This window comes from Gasterosteus aculeatus, chromosome 6 (assembly GCF_964276395.1).
Source record: "Gasterosteus aculeatus chromosome 6, fGasAcu3.hap1.1, whole genome shotgun sequence".
Taxonomy (NCBI): domain Eukaryota; kingdom Metazoa; phylum Chordata; class Actinopteri; order Perciformes; family Gasterosteidae; genus Gasterosteus; species Gasterosteus aculeatus.
In genome coordinates, this window is record NC_135693.1 from 6,748,414 (window position 1) to 6,769,702 (window position 21,289).

The 21,289-nt window shown below is 45.5% G+C and overlaps 1 protein-coding gene across 1 annotated transcript in view; it reads right to left on the bottom strand.

Annotated features, from left to right (window-relative positions):
* Positions 1–63: 63 nt before the first annotated feature.
* Positions 64–21,289, bottom strand: part of b3gat2 (beta-1,3-glucuronyltransferase 2 (glucuronosyltransferase S)) — a 31,899-nt gene continuing 10,673 nt past the window's right edge. Inside the window, exons 2-4 of the mRNA XM_040179237.2 lie at positions 15,842–15,986; positions 7,431–7,579; positions 64–2,493 (exon numbers count right to left, since the gene is read on the bottom strand). Of these exons, the coding sequence (XP_040035171.1) occupies positions 2,407–2,493; positions 7,431–7,579; positions 15,842–15,986 (381 nt within the window). The 3' untranslated portion in view covers positions 64–2,406. The remainder of the gene's footprint in view (positions 2,494–7,430; positions 7,580–15,841; positions 15,987–21,289) is intronic.

Sequence of the window (21,289 nt, forward strand, 5' to 3'; positions counted from 1 at the left end):
CTTTTTCATATTTTTCATATATGGTTTTTCTAACCAGCTGTAAAAAAAAAGAAAAAGACTGAATATTTGAAAACGGTTTATTCATTATGGGATTCAGCACAATCTGCCTGCGTCCAACAACACCGACCTTCATGTTCAGCGTGTTTTTTCCAGCGAGAGTCCAAAAATACTAATTAGAGTGCTTTAATGGCACACACATCATCGCTTGGCGGATGTCAATTTGTCGCCAATCGTCACTGCGGCTCCTAGTGGATTATCGGGCTCGTGGGAGATTACCTTGAGTGGACGAGATCAGGCGGCAGCAGCAGCACAGGAGCATGAAGCAAGGAGAATTCCCAGCAGCCTTTGAGAAACTTCCATGTTCAATAAATATGCACAGAAACATGTCAAATCCATCTGCCGGCTGGCTGCAGAGTTGGTAGAGAATGTTTGGGAGATTTGTGCGTATTTTCATTTCATCTGTCTTATTAGGTATTTCTGTTCAGAGATATCTGAATATTTGATTATACTAATATCAACCTTTCAGAACGGGTCTTAAAAAATAATTAATCTGCATGAGACTCAAGCCAACAAATGTATAATACATTATGTCCAAAAGAATCCTGCGTAATGAGCCGTGAGTTTGGAAAAGACGACGTGTGGTAAAACACCGTGGTAGTTTTACCACGTTCGCGTCGCGGTGGCGACCAGGACGGATCAGCAGGGATCGGCCATGAACTCAAACGTCCCTTTGTTCGCTCTTTCCTTCATGTAGATGCCATTCAGCACCTTTCAGTGTGGCTGAAATCACCACTGCCGCTTGTACGTGTTGGGGAATTTATAACAGCTGGAAATCTTGTGGTTTTCTGTTTTCTGTTAATTTGTCAACTTGTCTAAACTAAATTATTCACTTTCTCATAAATTATTAATCTGGTCGTTATTTTTTTCTGATAGGTGCATTGATTGTTTAGTGGAGGAAATGTGAAGTATCCTATAGTATTCTATGAGCAACAATGAATCAGATTATTTAATGACACATTGCTACTTTCTTTAGCAATTGTACTTATGTGCTAAATCTAGTGCAAACGTATTTCTCTGTGTGACACGTAATGTGTGGTATTGACTTGTTGACTTGTATATTTTTTGGACCAAATGAGTTCAGAAGAAATAAAAGAACCAACGTAGAAATATATATAAATAACTTAAAAAGGTATTAAAACATATCAGAGGCCTACTACAATAACATACAAGAGATGACAGTAAGTTTCAGACAAAAAATGACATTGAATTGTTCATTTTCTTTCCCAAAGTGTTGAATCCTGGATTTAATCCAGTTTGTTTTTCCCCGTGTTTACATCACACACCGACACCGCGCACGCACGCACACGCGCACACACACACACACACACACACACACTTCAGTGACCAGGACAATACTGCTGATAAAACACTGAGCTGTGAAACCAGAAGCGAACCTTGTTCACCCTCGTGCTTTGCATTATTGACGGCAGCTTGAGACATCGCTTTGTTACGCCGCTTCCATGACCCGGTCGCACACTGAAGAAACGCACAGCGAGAGGAGGTCGATCATCTCCTACGACCAGTTCGCCAGTGATGAATCGTTACTACGTCAACGCTGAGACATCAAGGTGTATCAACGAGAGGCAGGAGCCGCTTTTGGCCATTTTACAGATATAAGGAATTGAAGACGGAGACGTTCTTCAGCAGCGAACGCACCTTTTGTCAGATGATGCGGTCCAACATGTGTGCTCTGCTCAGTCAAAGGGACAGATGACATGAAAGACAACAAAATTATGCCAATTTTGTGCGCACACAGCGCTTGAGTTAGGATCCGGTTAGCCTAGCTTAGCATCACGACTGGAAGCCGACGACGCAGATCTCTCTCTACTCCAAAATACCATCTCCAACACCTTTAAAGCAAACCAACACATTGTTTTGTAATAAAAGCTACTTGTTAGAGATGTTTGTTGCAGTTTGCTAGACGTTGTTCCCAAAGAATTAGTGTGAGTTGCAGTCTTCGCTAGCTTTATGCTAACAACACCGTGATACATGCTTCGTACTAACAATGAAAAATGTCCATCTTCTTTGTTTTGTGCAATACGAGTTGTCTTAACAGAGAGCCTCGTTTGTACAGTAATTATATCACAGTAACAGTTCATTTGACAAGGATGTATTAATGATTAAAATGCCAAATTATTCACTCGGCACTTCAGCAACAAGATGCTTTTTTTGTTGTTTTTTTTTACATTACATTACAGGCCAAGACGTCCCAACAAGAAGCCAGCCAGGGGTCTTGAATCATGCAGCTCCTATAGAGTCCGTGTCCAGCGGGACAGACGGCACAACCCGTGCTGTCGCTGGTTAGCAAAGACATGGCGTCTCCGATCCGCTGCTCGGCCCCTCCTCTCACACCTCAATGACCACGGTGTCTTTCCGATGTTTGGGCTCATTGGCGAGGTGTGGTTTCTCCGTGCGAGTGTGCCAAACAAGAACCTGAAAAAGAAAAGAAAGAAAAAGTGTGTGAGCGGGAAACAGCTGACGGGGGAAATGGCGGCACTAATGAAAGCAAGAACAGGCCGGTGTGCTTGGATAAGTACTTCACAGACGCAGGTGGATAAAGCTTCACTAACACGGTTGATGTTTTTGGGCGGATTAAAGACATTTTGTTTGTAGAAAAAGGTAAAAAAAAAAAAAGCTGAAAGCCATACTGAGAATTGCTGTTTGAAGGATCATTTAGCTCTTTTACAATATGGGTCTCATTTTCTCTCTCACCCGTAATTATGAGATTGTACTTGAATACTCATTCAAGTTGAAGGTATCGTTCCCGGAGGCTTTTCAACACTCGCAGTGCTTTGGAACGATGTTTTTGCTTAAGTCTCCCCGGCATGTTTGTACCTGACGCACACTGCAGATATTTCACATCATCACAAAAAATAAATGTCATAGTGCTGAAAGTGAAATTCTGTTTGTGATTCTGTTCAAACCTTTGTTTGATAGTTTAAAAGTATTTTTATTTTGTCATTGTCTTGGGGAAGTAGCATTTATCACTGTGAACTTTGTCTTCACCGGTAATAGAAATAATTAAGCAGATGCAGCAACACAGAGACCAGAGCTGAATCTGTTCTACAGCATAAAGCTGTTATGTGGACAAAACAGACCTGTGTCCTGCTGGATAACATTACACAGACTCACCCCCTCAAGCTAAATAGAGAAGGAACCTCCATTACATCATAGGTGACCTATTTGAAAGTATTACAACTATTACAATTTATGTGTGGATTTTGCCTGTGCCTTGAAATCCGTAGTGTTTCTGAGCTCCACAAGCTCTTTAGATGACCTCTCATTTTACTGTCCACCCCGCTCGGTCATGGTTCTGGTTCTCCCATGGTTCAGTGTGGACTGCTGGAGTCGGAGCTGAAGGAGTTTCTGGTGAACCTGAATGACTTCATCAGATTTTCACAGGATCTGACGCACCAATGACGAGCATTAGGAATAAAAATCAGTCAACGCAGATACACACCTTCCAGTACTTACACACCTTACTGTTTATACTGTATATACACTATATATCTGGCATTTCATTTCACACTGACCATATTGTTATACTACTTGTACTATAAGACACAGGCTTTTGGTATTTCCCTTTGTTGCAATTACCTTTTGAAGTAAAGGCTTCATTTGTTGATGATACTCTGATGAAATATCTGTCAAATGAAAGACATTTCTTTGAGACACACATTTGCACATGCATCCTCCTGCTGTTGAATTTGAAGCTGGCTGGCGTGCCAGGAGGGATTCCGTTCACCGGGCAGAAACAAGTCTGACACCTCCGGAAAATAAAATTGCATCAAAAGTGGCACGCTGCAGCCGCTTGTCTTTTGTTTGCAGCCAATTTCACAGCGACGTATTGGTGAGAAAATGGATGCAGAGATTCATCCTTTTTTATTTTAGGGACGCATTTCATTCCCCAGGGATTTTAGGAGGGTTGTTTGGAGGAGACCATTGGCTAATGAGCTTATAATTCACGCTTGTGGCATTTGTGTGTCCAGAGAAAAACACACACACACACACACACACACACACACACACACACACACACACACACACACGCACACGCATGATTTATTGCTGTCGGCTGCCGTTTCCGGGCTTCTTCAGGTGGAACATGTCCCCTTCCTGCACACTGTGCTGCTAATCGGCCCGGTTTGCATATCTAACGAGGCTAATGTAGCAGCCACTTAAGCGTCACTCGAGAACTTTGAGGAAAAAGGTGCATGGCGTGTGTGGAGATCCACACTTGCTAATCAGGGTGCCCCCCCCCCCGCCCCCCTCTCCACTTCCCTTATTCATCACGTCACACTATTTCTTTTCCCTGATGGCTTTGCTCATGTTTTTTTCTTTTACCTCTCTATCCTCCTTCCTGCTCTATCTTCCACTTTCCCCCTGAGGCAAAGTGGAGACGAAAAGCTTTAGTAGGTTAGAGCATTTTTATTTATTTATTCGCCTTAATAGCATTCAGAGAGAGCGGATTGGCCTGTTCCTCCACATCAGGAGGAATCGTTTGTGGGGATGCAGTTGAAGGATGTGCAGATGGCCCAGCGTTTGTATTGGTGTTGGTATATTTGTTGTCATTTGTGTTAGAAATATTAGTAAAAATCCAGTTTCCTCAATTTTAGGACAACAAATTGGTCATGCACATCATTTTCATCTGCTATAGATTATTGCTATATTCACACAATGGAATTGCAGTGAATGCCAGACAGCTATTCTCTCTCTCAAGTGCTGGCCAACGTCGTTGCTGAGATCTGGGAAGATTTTCTAAAAGCTCTTTATTCGCAAGAACAGATGTGCACAATCTGCAGCAATTACGGTGTTCAGTCAGTAAAAACTATCATGGAGAGTTTGGAGGGTGATTATACTGTTAGTTTAGCTGAGAATTGGTTTTAAACCTACGCTTTTTATTATTTATGTTAAGACTAACTTGGTGAGGGCACTTTTCAATGAAAAAGGGATAAAAATTAAAATTATTTTCAATATTTTCAAAATAATTAATTATTTATAAATGTTGTCACTATGATCCTCGGCCTATTTTGGCCAATTACTCTTTGCTAATGCAAGATTGTGAAGTGTGTGGTGCTAAATAATCATGACCCTAAGCACTAAAGTCACCTGCCACCGCAGAACTCTCACCTTCCCAGTACCTTCAATTTAAAAGTTCTGAGAATACATTTTTAATCTCGAGACCATAACGCGCTTAACTTCCATTTGCAAATGCACTCTAGATGCTTTCAGGATCGGATGACACAAATCAGATTTTGTGGAGGTCAGGGATGCATTTAGCAACAATAATAGAATAAATTCAGACACCTGAGAGCCAAAAAATAAAATACACAGCGCTGTAGTCTTTGAGTCCGTGGCGGCGTACGTCCCTTCGCTTTTTCTTGCAACTCCATTTCCAGTCACTGGAACTATACCTCGTCTCTCTACGCAGGCTTTTACTCAGCCTCCTCTCTGACTCACTTCTCTGTCTCCTTTCCCTCCTGTGCTATAATCTATCTCCATCTGTTCCGCCCCCCCCTCTCCTTTGTTGTCCTGTCACTGCTGTCTGTTGCCATTACTCTCCTGCTCTAACTACATTACAGCGCCTGTCAGTCGTCTGCAGATAGTGACCCGGCCATCGGATGAGCGCCTCTGCCCTCCGTTGCCAAGGTCGGGATTTCGGCTTTGTGATTTGATCCCAGATGCTTCCCTCCAATTGGATGGAACCTGAAGCTGCGGCGTGCAACAGCTGCTGCAGAGGGCTTTTATATCCTATCATGTCAACCACATTTGGGGTCAATACGCGTATCTTGTAACAAAAAAGGAGTAACAATAACTGCAGTAACTTGACTAATGGTCAACGCACCGAGCACACAGAGCTGCCAGAGTGGTGTCACGTCTTCTAACTGATGATGTCACGTCTTGCCGCTCTTGCAACTGTGATACGTGATTAATGCTGATTTTGCATCCTCTGGTCCAAGCGGTGCTGGGCGCTGACTGATGATGTCACAGCTCGCTAATGGCCTGTATTAATATCGGCGGCAGGGCCCCTCCATTAGTGTAATGGGGCTGATAATGATGATGGTAGTTTCAACACAGAGCTGTCTGCAGCAGCAGCAGTCGGCTGTAAATGATGATCCGGCAAACCCGGGAGGGGGGCCGGGGGGTGTGGCACATCCAGTTAAACCGTAAACAGAGATTCTAGATAAAGCTGCACTTTTTTTCGCCACTGAGAAGGAAAATATTGTTTGCGTTGAATTTTGTAGGTAACTGGGAGGCATTGAATGAAACCGTGCTGCTGCAGTGTCCGTCTGCAAACTCAAAATTCTCCATCACTTAATGTTGGGATCTTGCCTTCTCTTTTCTCTTTTCTCTCATTTTTACAATTTACACAAAAAAAAATTGGAGGACTTGGACATGTTAGTGAGACATGTTTGTTTGTTTGTTATGTTGCATACGTGGAACATTTCTGATGATCGTCTATAACAAGCCATGACCAACGAATACAGGCTGCACTACACGAGTAGGTGAAATGAGATGAGGATTCTGTAACAGTCTATGAGTCACACTTGTTACTAATATTGCCTTGTGTAGTGTCGGTTAGACTTGTTATGAAACAAAAAAAAAGAAGCAAAAAAAGCTGTAAATTGACGACTCTGCGACTGTTTGAAGCAAACAGGGACCCGGCGTTTAGTTCACGTATTCTTTTAACAGTAGAGGTGTAATGGAATCCATTCCTCACAGAAGTCCCTGTGACGGTTGTCAAGGGGATGAGTGGCTTCATAAAGCCGAGTGCCAACAGGGGCCGTGGTGACTTGAGATGAGCTGCATCGATCTGAGCTGTCTGAAGTCACAACTAGAATTGATGGCGCTATAACGCCGGTTATATCCAATCCCTGCTCTGGATGTCTAAGTTGAGCCCGAGCCACCCGCTTAAAGCATGACTCATGCTGTCAATAGTGGGGAGAGATACCCCAGGGTTAGTTACTGCTTGGACAGCAGCCATTATTATGAGTGCAGTTTAATATTTGCCACACAGACAAACACACAAGACGGATGAGCTGGGCTTTTATTAAACCCGAGTCTTTGCCTTCCACCTCCAGTATGTAGGTTGCAGTCTGATAACTTATGCTTATGATATAAACAAGCGACCGTTCCCTGCTTATTCAGCGGTGGCGACTGTGAGGACGTTGGTTAAAACACAAGGGAAGGTGCATTTGTACCGGTTTGTTGAGCTCTCAGAATATTGAGCTGAACAGCATCTACACCTTTGGAGGTCAGTGTCCTCGACTAGAGCGTGAAGCTGTGAGCCGCACACACGTGGACCCAAACTGTCGTCAGAAGCGTTTCCATCTGTTGCCATGGCGTCAAGCGTCGCCCCGGTCGCTCACCTGGGTGCAATTGTTGGCCTTGGGCTCCAACTCGGTGACCTTGGTGATCTGCTTGAGGAAGTCGGACTCCTGCATCCCCGGCTGGGAGCCGCGCCGCTTGAACTGCGCCCGCGGGTTCGCCAGGATCACCTGGAGGTTCACTGCAAAACCTGAGAGGGAAGGAGAGGAGGAGTGTGGGGAGGGAGGGAGAAAGGGAGAGGGAGGTTAGCCAGCATGGATTAAAAGCACATTACGAGTCAATTATAATCACAGCAGAAAATGATAGAGTGCATTAGTGTATCTAATGACTGTGGTATAGCTGAGATGAAATCCCTTTACCACAGAGCTTTCTCCTCCGATTATTGTGCGAGAGACGAGAAGGGGAAGCATGAGGAAGTCAGAGGGAAGTCAAAGAGCTCATGATGCCAGCGTGTTGTAGCAGAGGTGGGGATTAATGGCTGGTTTGGAACCAGATTTAATCAACCTGATTAGAAACAGGGGAAAAGGGGAGAATAATTGCCAGGAAAGACATTAACTGTCCTCAAGTAGAACCAGAAATATGTGGAAAGATTCCAATTTAAGATTGATGTTCAAATCATTTTTCCACGAGCCAAATAATCCACGTGTTTGCTTTCTGCACTTTGAAGCCAAATGAAATAAACACAAACGCTTCCGCTGACCTCTGCTACTGCTGCCCTGAACCTTCAACTCCCGTCAACATGTGAGCGAGGAACACGTCGTTCGCACATCCGATGTGATGTCCGACCCCGCAGCCAGGGGTCAGGCAGTAACACCCCACGTGTCTCTTTAACATCTTTTTGCCTCTAACTCTGCAGCCAACCCCTCACTGACACGGAAAAGTGCCCCGAGCGCCAAGTAGAAAACAGAGATCCTTGGATTTTCAGATGGAATTGGTGTCAGAGAGGTAGTTTGTGTCAGATGTGCAGCTAAAGCGTCCCAGTCGCTTTGCTGGCCTCGGTTCTGCTGTCAGTCTGCGGTTGGGCCGCACTAAACGTGTCACAGCGAAGTGAAGTCGCTCTGTATTAACGGATGCTCCAACAATCCAAGACTCTGAACTCTAAATGCCTCAAGTTGTTAGTAAAACACTCGGGACTGATGGTTGTCGGACAAGTATTGAGTTGTGTGTAGAACCTGCTGTTCAATTAGCTGGCAGGGCCACTAGTAGTGCACACAACAATCACTGCACTCATTCAGGCTCATTACCTGTAATGAGACGAATCAGCAGCAGCGTAAACGCCACCTACATGTAACTCCATTTAGAAAACGACTAGAATTGAGAAATGTATATTTTGGACTAAATTCCTTGTTAATGATAATGCAACTAAAGGATTGACCATTATCGTGTCTGCATCAATCAAATGGGAAGCACACAAGAAAGTCTTGTATTTACAGGAGCAATTAAAAAAAATGTTTCATTATTCGGGGCTTTAGCGAACCCTTACAAGGGAACCAGAGAAATTATTTATTGTTGGTCTGGTCTATACAATAATGACTATTATCAGGAACCTATGGACAGCGCCAAAGCATCCAACGTGCAGTAAAGCGTTTTTTTAGGATGTAAGCTGTTCCTTTAAACATGCACGTGTAAACGCACATGTTTAAACACGCCGGACTTTGCCGTCTCGGGTGTTGGAGCTGTAAAGAAATACCTGAAAATCACCAAACATGATCGTCTTCATGAAGCAATCTGCTTTTCCATTTTCATGCACATCGAGGAGAAACCAAAACTGACTTATTATCAGTCCGAGGACACGTTGCTGTATTTTATAGTGTAAAGCGTGTGTCTTTAAATATCCCATCCAAACAGCAAAATAAAGGTGTAGGTGTAGTTCTTTTCAAGCGGTGGAGCATTTCTCGAGGGAGCCTGAAGTTTCTAGTTCACAGCACGACAGGAGATATTTTCGGAAAATGGTGCGCTCCTCCACGCATCGGGTCTCAGCATAATTACTCATTATTTATTTATGCAAATCGTTGGTGGGTGGCACGCCTTGGCAATTAGTACTGCCGGTGAATTACCCCCCCCAGTAGTTTCACCACCCTCGCCTCCTTTTTCTCTGCCCCCCTCTGGGAGAACGGCCTTTCCTGAGCGTCGGTGGTCCTCTGAGTAATGTGGGTGTCAGAAACCAACTGTGCGCATGCTTATTCTTTTGGCTTATCATCACAGCGGGAAAAACTATTTTATTATTAGCATAATATTGCACATTTTTCACAGTAAATATATTTCTATACAGTGCTATAGGCCTGTCTCTTGAAACCGCTCTTTGCTTCTACCCATCATGCAACGCTGCTGGCGACAGCTTGGTAACGAGACACCATTTTATAGGTTGAGACCAAACCAGCTGAGAATAATTTGCAGTGACAAGGGGCAGGATTGCTTTCTAATTACTGATAGATTTCAGCTGGTGTCTTTCGATGACTTTTTGCTCCTTCCATTGTTCATGTGTTGGATACTTTTTCCCCGCGTCATTGCATTTTATTGCGCCTAACTTAATTCCGGATTTATTTGTCTGGTTTTCTTTGTGTGTATGGATTATGTGGGTTGTTTAATGTGAAAATGTCATTCATTTCAATACCACCTATATGAAATATATTTATTGAGACTCCTCAATACTTATTTTGCCCGCTGTAAGTGTGATGATAAGCCAAACTTATCCTTAACTGGACTGCATGTCCAGTTGGTTTCTGACAGCCGCATTACTCAAGAGGACAACTGAACCTCACAGGAGACTGATCTGTCAGAGCGGGACAGAGAGAAGAGGGGTGAGGATGTAGCAGTACCAATCGCCAATACGTCCCACCCACTGAGGATTTGCATGAATAAATAACCACATTTATAACGAGGGACTTTTAGAAAAATATTTGCTGAAAGAAATTCACGTTCAATACTTAATTTACCCGCTGCACAGATAGACCCAGGTCTGCTAAATCCTAAGGGAGTACAACCATCACAAACACATCATCCACGGATATACGGTTCATACCAATGTGACTGAGAGCAAATGAGAAGACTCTCGCAGGGATTACAGACTGAAGGTCATCCTGGCACTGATAACCACTTTATTTTAGTAGCACAACAACGCAAGCCAAATGCATCCTTTTTGCACATCTTTCCCACATCCAGTGAGCCAAACTACTGCCTCCTCCCCCCCAAAAAATCTTACAATTTTAAGGTACAAAAAGCTCAAATGCTACAAGCTAACCTCCGTTGCATAATTGCTCCGTGCAGAATCACACAGACCCGGTGTTGGGTTACGCTGGTGTCATGACTGCTCTGCGGGCGATACTGCAGGCTAATCACAGAGATGACTGCAGCTCAGGTGGAGAGGATAGATATGAGAGCAATTACAAGATAGGCATCTTCTATCCCGCAGGCGACATGGAGATCACAGCTTATCCAAGCCATGTTTGCCCAAGAGGCTACTTTGCAGACTCAACATAGGGCCACTATGCACCTGAGTCACTCTGAATGACCTACATGCGGGTGTGTGGCTACTCAAGGCTACAGTTTCCTATCTTAGTGAAAGAGAAGTTGCCTGCGGTAATAAGTGAACATATTTTACAAATGTCATGATTTGCATGCTCATGTTTGGTTTTCTGTATAAATTGTGTGACTTATTTAAATCTCGGATGCTATGTTATGCTGGTAGCGGCTAATGGAGCTTCAATACCAGAACCTCCACCTGAGCCCCAAAGGGCCAGAACCAACTTCCAAAGAATACTGTGGCTACAATATCCACTTATCCGTTTGAAAATACTCAAAACCTCCACAAGTTATAAAATATAATACGCAAGTTAGTCTAGAAAATGTGTAACAAAGAAAACGAGTTTCTAGCGGAGACGATGCTGAAGACACTGATACTTATATCAGCGTCTTCAGCGTCGTCTCTGCTATCGACTTGTTTTTCTTTGTTACACATTTTCTGGACAAAATAACCACCAAACATATGAATAAATGTCCCTTACATTTGAAATTTTGAATTAAGTTTAGTTGGTTAGTAGTTAGTTGACCCTCTGTCACCAGTTCATGTCACACCACAGTGTGACAGTCCGCTGAGATGCCCTTCAAGAAACGTATATATCTGCTACTCTGACTGACACGTTTCTGTTTTGGTTAAATCAATTCAACTGTAAATCTACGGAGAAAAGAAGTACCACCCACATGGTTTGAATGACGCGACCAAAAAAGGACTCAGCTGAGTTTTTTGCCCTGGATGAGTTCAGGTGAACCCGTCTGGCAATGGGCGGTCCACGCAGTCGAGCGGGCCACCCGTAATGGGGGAACGGTCCTCCCGGGGATTCCAGCCGGGGTTCCAGCCGGGTACCTGTTTTACTCTGTCTCCCCTTCCGGAGCCCTCAGTAGGCATCTGGGTCGCCGCTCTCACCATCCGCCGCCCACCACGTGGTCTCCAGAGGAGGAGGCCATTTCGTGGTCGTCCGGCGGAGATACTCACTGGGAGTGGGTGATGGACCTTGCGGTCCATCTACGCTCTCCACACTCGGCCGCAGTGCGCATGTCCAGCGATGGGCCGCAGCAGCTTCCCGTCCCGGCCTCCCGATCCAAGTCCATGACCCCCGAGCCGACGCCACGATCAAGGTCTATGACCCCCGAGCCGACGGCACCATCCATGCCCCCGACCCCGGTACCGGCTCCACGATCCATGCCCCCGGCCCCACGATCCATGCCCCCGTCTCGGCCTGTACTGGCCCCGAGACTCATGGCCCCGACTCGGCCTGTACCGGCCCCGAGACTCAGCCCCGACGCCTCCAGTACCCGCTCCGAGACTCATGACCCCGACGCCTCAGTCCCCGCTCCGAGACTCAGGCTCCTTCCCTCCCATCCCGTGGTCCTCTCCCACCCTCCCGTTGGTGATTTGAGGGCCGTCTAGGATCCGTTCCTTGAGGGGTGGGTGGGGGGGAATGAGCCGGCGACTGCGGAGGTGTTCCGTGTCCCTGAGCCGCCGACTGCGGAGGTGTTCCGTGTCCCCGAGCCGCCGACTGCGGAGGTGTTCCGTGTCCCCGAGCCGCCGACTGCGGAGGTGTTCCGTGTCCCCGAGCCGCCGACTGTGGAGGTGTTCCGTGTCCCCGAGCCGACGCCACCGACTGCGGAGGTATTCCGTGTCCCTGAGCCACCGACGACTCCGGAGGTTTCCCGTGTCCCCGAGCCAGCCATTCCAGAGACGTTCTGTGCCCTGCAGTCGCCGCTCCGGAGCCGGCCAAATGACCGTCCGCCGGGCCGACCCCCGGAGGCTCCCCGGCCGTGTGCCTGTCCACCGGGCCGACGCCCAGAGGCTCCCCTGTGCCTCGTTCCTGCCTGCCTTTTTTCCCCCGGTTTGTGTGTGTTTTTGCCCGTTGGCCTTTTACTTTGTTGGAGATTTGACTATTAAAGTCTCTTTTGTTTAAAAATTGAGTCCTGCCTCCCCACACAACCCATACGTCATTTTCCACTGGAATGGCCTCATTTGCAAATTTCAGGATGTTATTTTGACAGTACAGACCTTCATATCTTATCTGAATTAAAAGAAATATATAAACCACGTGGGGAGCACGGAATAGTAGTTGTTAGTCAGAGAACTGGGGTTTAAAACCAAAAATCGAAATATTTTCCAGAAATCTGCTCTCTTTATCACAGAAACTTGCTTGTGTAGCATTGTATTTTTAGTGTGACAATGCTCCCACACAACTGACTAAATACGGAAAGTCTGACCTTGAATTGCCATTATTTGTAAGTAGCAGCATGCTAGCCGGTTTATTTTATTGACACAAACCAGAAAACAACTTCTTTATGGCCTTCGTCTCGCGTTTCAATATATATATATGATATATGGTCGCTTACTTTCATTGATTGCCAAAAGCCAACAGTGAGCCCTAACTCACGATGGCGACGGCCAAAACGCCAAATTCGGGACTTCAGAACGGAAGTCTACAAACCCATTATATATAGTCTTTTTTTCTCTACCTGAGTTCACTCCCACTGCAGTACTTCAGTGCAGGAGGACCTTTAACTGCTCCTGCACGCTGCTTCTATCCTCCTCTCATCTCACCAGCTCAGGAGCAGGCAATAAACACTGCAGCCTACTGTGGGTGATACACGTTCATGTCCCGATCCCAGGGAACACTCCAAAAGCTAAAAGTACCACTTCAACCGGGGCACAGCCGCGTTGTACTAGCGTGGCTGTGCCCCGGTGCAAACACATACGCATGCACCTTTTTGCAAAGATGCCGCTCTAATGCGCTAAATACGTTTACGTCTGTCTGTCTGTCTGTCTGTGTCTCGTTTCAAGTGCTGGCAGGTGTGCGCTAAGATGCGAATAGATGCGTGATGTAGTGGGTGTGTGTGTGGGCGTGACTATAACAACATAGAGACACACACACACACACTGTGGTCCTCTTGGCCGTCATTGTCTGGGCTTCATTGTGTCTGGCTGAATGAGACAGGCAGGAGATGGGGGGGCTTAAGGGGTCTGCTAACAATACAGCGCTGTATAACACAATACTATTAGGACATGCACTGGCACTCACTCCGCGCGCTGCAGACACCCCATTGTACCCCATGAATAATAATATAAGAGTGGAAGCAGTTCGGGCCTTTTGCACACAGCGGCCATTGTTGTTCTTGCATTGTTTAAAAGAAGAAAAAAAAGAAAATGTGAAAGAAAGCGCAGCCACGGTGGTAAATCTTAGCGGTGTAAATTGACAGTGTAATTATGTAGTGCAGTGTTAGTAAGGTTGATAATCACAGTGTGTGTGTGCGTGTGCACATGCACGTTTAGGTGCAATGGGTTGGTTGGTCAGAGGGTGAAGGAGGTGAGATCTCAGGCCTCGTGGCACAGGAGGAGGTGGAGGAGACATTAAAAAAAAAGAGAGTAAAGCTGCCACTTGTTATAATTGCTTAAAGGATTAAAAATACCAACACTGCCAAAGCTCCTATAGAAAGGTGTTGTATCTATGTTGATACCTTTTTTTTTTCGCCGGCCCGTCACGGCGGTAGATCAGATCCAGGATGTAACTTAAAACCCTTTTTGTTTTATGCTGAGCTGATCGCATACTGGCTCAGGCTACTGAGACACTAGGGCGGATTTGGTTTAGTCAGCTAATTCATGTCACACTTATACCAACTAATTTGTGTCACGGTTTGGGTTCACATCCTGTTTTATTTTGTAGTTTTCATGCCACTCGTGTCCCCAGGTAACTTCCCTTCCTGCCTTGTCCTGTCATCCCCTGTGATTGTCTGATTGTTTCCACCTGTGTCCAATCACCTGCACCTTCCCAGTGTATTTAAGCCGTGTGTGTCTCTTGTCGCATTGTTGTGTACCGAATGTTCACGTCGGAGTTCCCGGCTACGTTTTGCCCCCTTGGAATTTTGCTTTTTGGAATTCTTGACTATTGAAGTATTTTTGTTTCGAAACTCTGCGTTTGAGTCCTGCTTTCCCCAATGCCTGACAATTTGGACCGGTGGCTGTGGGGGCGATTGGGCCCAACGGGTCAATCCAAAAGGATTCACAGAACCTCTGACAAGTATTTATCTTTCCAAGTGTGCTGCCAATTTTAAAACTGTGCCCATGGGCAACAAAATGTCCTTTCCTGAATAAATCGGGATGAAATGAAACCAACTACAATCAAAGCATTTATTGACTTGGACTTTGGCAAAATTCCAACGTAGAAATTACCATAAATATAGTTATTGTGGCATGCTGTAGAAAACAATAGTAACAACAATTGAAATGTAATAGAATTGTTCATGAATAAATGATACACCTCTTAAGAGAGGCAGAAGAGAAAGTGTTACTTTACGCTGAGAATTTAAGAGAGCAGAGTAGACTTTTCTGGCTTCATATTGAGGCTTTGGGAACAACACGTTGTAGTCAAAACACACATAACTGCGAGATTCTTCCGGCCTCCGACTGCTGAGTTCCTCCTATTCGGATCCCATGTAATCGGTCGCTTCTCAGAAACGCTTAATTCAACGTGACTGCAATACTGCGTCGTGATTTATTTCTGGAATAAACAATCAAGCCGAGTAGCGCGGAAGCTCCTGTGCGGAGGAGCAACAGTCAGCATATTAAATTGGAAAGATCACATCTCATTTTATGGTGAATTAAGCCCTGAAATAAACAGAGCCTCAATAGAAAGAGCTGCGCAATCTCTCCAGGTGAACTAACAGAAGGAAGAAAGGTCTCTGCTCCGATAAAAGCCGGTAGACCGTGAGCTGGTTTGTGATCACCGAGCTGACTGATTACATATTTTGACGTTTCCACAAAGCATCAAGAACTGAAATCAAGGAACTGCTTTTCCGCCAAAGTGTTCAAACGCCGCAGTGAACAGGCGGGGAGCCCCCGCAAGGTTTCACCGCAGCATCGCGCGGCGAAACAACACAAGCACGGCGTGTAGCCTCGTCAGGGGCCGTCCCTTACCTGCCATGTCGGTGGCGAAGGGTCGGTCCGGTCTCCAGCCGGTGTACCAGCCCACCACTTTACCCCCGGACACCAAGGGCCGCTCGTACGCTCTTCCGCCCACAAATCCCACCGGCCAAACAGAAACACCTCGAGTACTACGCATCTGGAAGGAGAAGCAAGACGGAAAGTTTTTAGTGGAAGTAAGCGTTACAGAAGCTCGATAAGCACACATCCTTTTCAACGGCAACGCCATTTAAAATGTGTGTTATTCAGGCTGATCCACGTGCAGTTTTTCCCGCCAATCACAATGTGAGTTCTGCTCAAGTATGCTGGACGTCAGGTCGTGTGTGATTTTGCACGATTGGTAGAGAAGCGCTGTGGCGGATTTGCACACCGCTGAAAGGTGGGAGATTAAAGGTGGAGAAGGTGTGTGAGGACGGTACAATTTTCGGTGTTGAGATATCTGTATCTGTGTGTGTGTGTGTGTGTGTGTGTGTGCATGGTTCTGTGTGTTTGCGACCCAGCCACCCTGAAGCCCGCCCACTGAGACGGTGCAGCCTCATCACTCACCCACACAGCCTGCAGTCACTCACCCACGTCAAAACTACAGAACAAAACCAAACGGGGAAGCAGATCTGCTCGGAACATCACACCGACTTTCAGCTTTTAAGGCAAGGAAATGCTGGAACACAGTTTAAGTGAACGTGCAGCATAAAGTAATTTCCATCAGGAGCGACAAGTTAGATAAGAAGACAATTGTTTATATTAATAAATGGTGTGTGATGATAAAGTCCTCCTCCTCTTGGCGCTTAGACTCTACGGGGAGATTTCTAATCGATGGAGCAGCAGCGAGATGAATCCCCCAGTGGACCTGGTGCTGATGAGGCTGGTAGCATGACGAGTTGGGTGGAGGGTGGAGGGTGGAGGAGGGGGTAGAAACAGCAGGATGGACGTGCCGAAGGCAGAGAAAAAGATAGCAGCAAGATCACAGGCTAGCGATGCAATTGTTTTGTTGGGCTTATTGGATAGTAAATGCCAGCGGATCTAATCAGCCGATGTCCTGATTGACAGCCTCGAACAACGAGCGCAAGGTATTAACGAGTGAGCGAGGAGTTATTGACAGACGTATGAGAAACAAGCTACGGCCGTAGGCAGGCTGCAGTATAGTCTTCCTGATTGAGCTTGCACTAGAGCTTTATGAGCGACTGCACCGGCCTCTAGTAAACGCGTTAACTACCACGCTAATGCACAAGACACAATGAGCAAAATGAAGTGAGCATCTGAGCTAAACTGCACAGAGAGTTAACTTTTGGTCTCTGCAAAATTGAACCAACTTGGATTAGAAATCTGTTTGCCGCTACTCAAAAACAAAAAGGCCCTGGGAGAGAAGAAGCTTCCCTTGATCAACAATGCAGTTTTTGTTCCAGGAGAGAAAACAGTGTTGAAACCCTAAACACCTTCAGGACTGAGTTAAGTACCGACGCAAGGTTTTGCATCAAATCCACAGCACGACGGCTAAAGTCTGCACCGGAGAACACGATCACATCGCTATGCAGATCAGGTCGCCTTGTTGTTTGGCGTCGTAAATCTGATGCCCGATAAAAGGTCTGTAACTGAAACTGTGCGCATCTAACAAAAATCATTGCTGGCAGTGTGCAGGGTTTTAATTTTCCTACGCAGCTGTCCACCAGGTGGGCAATCGACAACACTTAGTTTGAATAGGTAAATGCCGAAATGATCCAACCCTAAATCGTTTGATCTATGCAGGGAAAATGTGCTTGTGGACAGACGGACTTCGGACGTGGCGCAAAAGGGAAGGCTGCTCAAACACTGTAGAGAATGAGACCTAATAACATCATGAGATCATATCCAGCTTCACCAAAAAAAAAAACATCAAACACCGGGTTATATTAACCGCGACAAAAGAAAAGCTCCCTTTGGTCCTACTGTGTGATTGTTTTGCCCCCCTCAAAAATAAAGAGCCACAGAAAAGGCATGCAAACCAAATCCGAATCTTACTGAGTAGTAGCTGGAGTGTTTTACCACCTGAAGCAAAGTAGTGTCAGTATATATCAGCTACATTAAACAACAAAACATGGACATGTTGATTGTTCCATCCATAAATCTAAGTGAAATACTTGGAAAGTACAAGGTCATCAAAAACAAGGCAATATGTTTCATCAACGTAAGGAGTTAAAACCACATGTGGGTTGAATAAAACTATGGAAGGGGCATAACTGAAGTGTGGAAATGTGGTTAGCTACTCATTAAGCCTAGAAGCAGTTACCTCAGTGCATGAAGGCTGCTAACAAGCGGAATCCCCGTTGTTAAAGCAATGAGAGGAAGAACATGTATTTATCAAACTGACAGCGATGAGGGCGTCTCTTTCTTTGCTATCGGGTCTCTTCCCTCCTCTTCGTCTGCCCCGTTACCCTCACGCTCTGTTCTGCCCCCGAGCAGAACCAGAAGCTTTGAAGCCCCGTCCCTGATAATTCAATGGCCCCTCGAGTCTGACTGTGTGACGCTAAAACACTTCCCCCTCGTTTCTCTTTTGCTGCTGACTGCCTTTTTATCCCAGGTCATTTTTTTTCAAAGACTATTTCTGCTTTGTAAAAAAAAAAAAAGAAAAAGATGAAAAGGAGAGAAGAAGGACGAAAAGAGAGGCTGAGTTTCCCAGATCATTCCTGGAGTACGATCGTTATTGTTGCTCAGCGGATAAGTCACAGTTTGACTGCTAATGATCCCTCAGAGCTCAGCACAGTTTGCTTTGACAGGATGGAAACTGGGGCCCTCAGTACTCAAACATCCACACCACGAATCTTGACTGTAGTTCACGTTTGTAGGTTAAAGGAGTGATGACGTTTTACTTTAAACTTACGTGACTATACGTTGAATAACTAATAAATAATGAAACGACAACTCTCAGTTTAGTTATGTTATTAGACATGTTGAGGACAAACATCAGCTGTGAAGCCACCGAGCTTCGTTGAACCATCGTCTCAATCTCTAGTTTCAAGTCTTCTTCAGTACGGCACGATGTTCATTTAGTGATTCATGGTCCATTTAGAGTCAAACAGAAGATTCCTTTAGGGCGTGTGTTGTGAAAACTCAAATAGTGTTTTCCCTTTGTTGAGTTTTTGACCTTTTGAACTGACACGTAGTGTTTTGGGATAAACAGCCGTTCAGGATGGTTTCATCAGGCAGGAACGGGAACAGGAACAGGTGGAGGGACTCCAGGAACTCGTATTCTGAGGTCATATTGACGCGTCTCTTCCATCTCCTTCAGTCATCAATCACTTTGCCCTCTCTCTCTCTTGATGTGACCAGTGGGAGCTGATCCAGATGGGGGGGGGGCACAGATGTCTGTCACCTTAGACCAGATGTGCCATCATAGGTTGATCGGCTGCCATTGAAAAGAAAATCCCGACGGGTCACCATGCATGCTGTACTCAAGATCAAAATCAGAGTTGGCAAGTTGTTGGTTCAACCAAACAGATGCAGGAGGTGTTTGTGCTGATGGCGGATTGAAGGAGCAAGATGTCAATAATCCATCGTTAAAATGACACCTGCCTCGGATGAAGGCCGGCGGAGCGTCTCCAGAGTGCATTTAAAACATCCATCGACAGCACATGTCACTCCCAACCCGCTTTGTTGTCTTTAGAGCTTTTATTTCTCCATCATAACTCGTCTGTGACGAGGCTGCGTAGCTATAAGTGTGTAGTTTAGCTTCAGTTCAATCAACCTTTTAACGTATTAACAGGACTTTTCTTCGTGTGATATATTAAAATATGAAACCAGCTGAGGTTTGGTCTGATACTGTTTTTAAGGTCCTGATGCAAGTTGCAGCCAACTACAAGCGTTGCCCCAATTTTTTTCTTTTCGTTATTTTTGTGCAGCCGCCTCATCAACAACAAGTCAATGTCACAATGTTTGCTGGGAGCCAAACAAAGCAGTGGCGTGAAGGGGTTTCAACAGATGGTACATCGCTCTGCTCGCCGGCTACGGCACATGCTGCTTTTTAAAAAAACAAGAAATACGGTGCCACCATCTGCAGGTTTCCTGCTGGCCCGGAAAGATTTTGCAACACAAACTTCTAGTTATACATTTATTTAGGTTGGCTGAGCATCTGTTACACAGCAATGCCCTGTTGGCAGGTACAATGAAATCAAATGGTGTGTCAAATGACACAGGTGCTGCTTCAAAGCTGTTAGAAGCGGGTACGGGTCCATTGGTCAGAAAGGTCCACAGTTTAAATCGGATCTGCAAAGGTGGATTTGCAAATGACTCTTACGAGCCTCATTACTAAGAGTGAAAGAAGTTCATAAATCTTTTTTACCTAAAAATGAATATCATTGGCTCTTGCATCTGCATGCAGAAATGAGTATTGTAATCGTATCCAGTAATGAACCGAAGAGCTGAATGTAAAAGTGGAGGCAGCCGAGGAAAGTCTCAACCAGCGTGACTGTTCTTTTATTTGCATAAAGCACCAGTTCAGAATTAACGGCAGTGTGTTGCGTTGTTGTAAAGGATAGTTTCATTTAGCCACGGGTTATTTAATAGACTCAGTCACACGGTAAAAAGCAGCATCATCCCTGGCTGAGTTCAGTAATCAACCCCTTCCAGCATTTTTTCAAACACAAAGCAGCGCTGCTCTTCATGAGGGAACCCCATGTTCCGCTACTTTAATAGCTACGGGGCTGATTCCCTAAAACCAAACATTCTCCCATTATCCTTCCTACATCCTCCCAGCTAGCTGAAAGGACAAATAATTCAGTCTGCGCTGGCGGCATGTTGGGAGGCCGGGAGCCATCCATCTGCAATTACTGGATGCGCTGCAGTTTCAAAATTGTCAAAATGTCCCTTTAATCGGTCCCTCGTCCTTCGTCTGATGCAATAACAGGTCAGGGAGGGGTGTTTGGAACCAGCTCGTACTTGTGTTTTTTTTAGAAAAAAAACATGCAACCTTGTTGAAGCATGACGCACGGTGTTTTGCATTGTTAGCATGTTACTCGGCGGGGAAACAAATCCATTGAACACTTCCTAAGAAAACATTTCAGCACAAACATGATTCAGTACATGTAGTTTCAGTAACTACATCACCAGTAAAGGTTAAACAAAGAGCTGTTGGTTCAAACTGAAGGCCGGCAGCAGCACCGTATCTGTTGAAAGCTGATAACAGGAGATTCTCAATTAATAATGAACGCATTGCTTTCAGCGAGCTCAAGACTGGTTGGATTTTCCCTGCAGTCTGTAGCTGCTCTGGTTGGGGAAGAGGAGGACGAGCGAGCCGCATCCTGACTTGGCAGCTCTGACTGCAGCTGTGCATTCATCCCCCAAAAGCTAAGCGGCGAGTTGGTTCCTTTGCTTCTGGCCGCGGTCCAGGTTTCCTGGCAAACCGGGGACTCAGACATATATTCATCGATTTTGACTCTCAGCTCACTGTTTTTTGGAGGTTTTTTTTTTTAC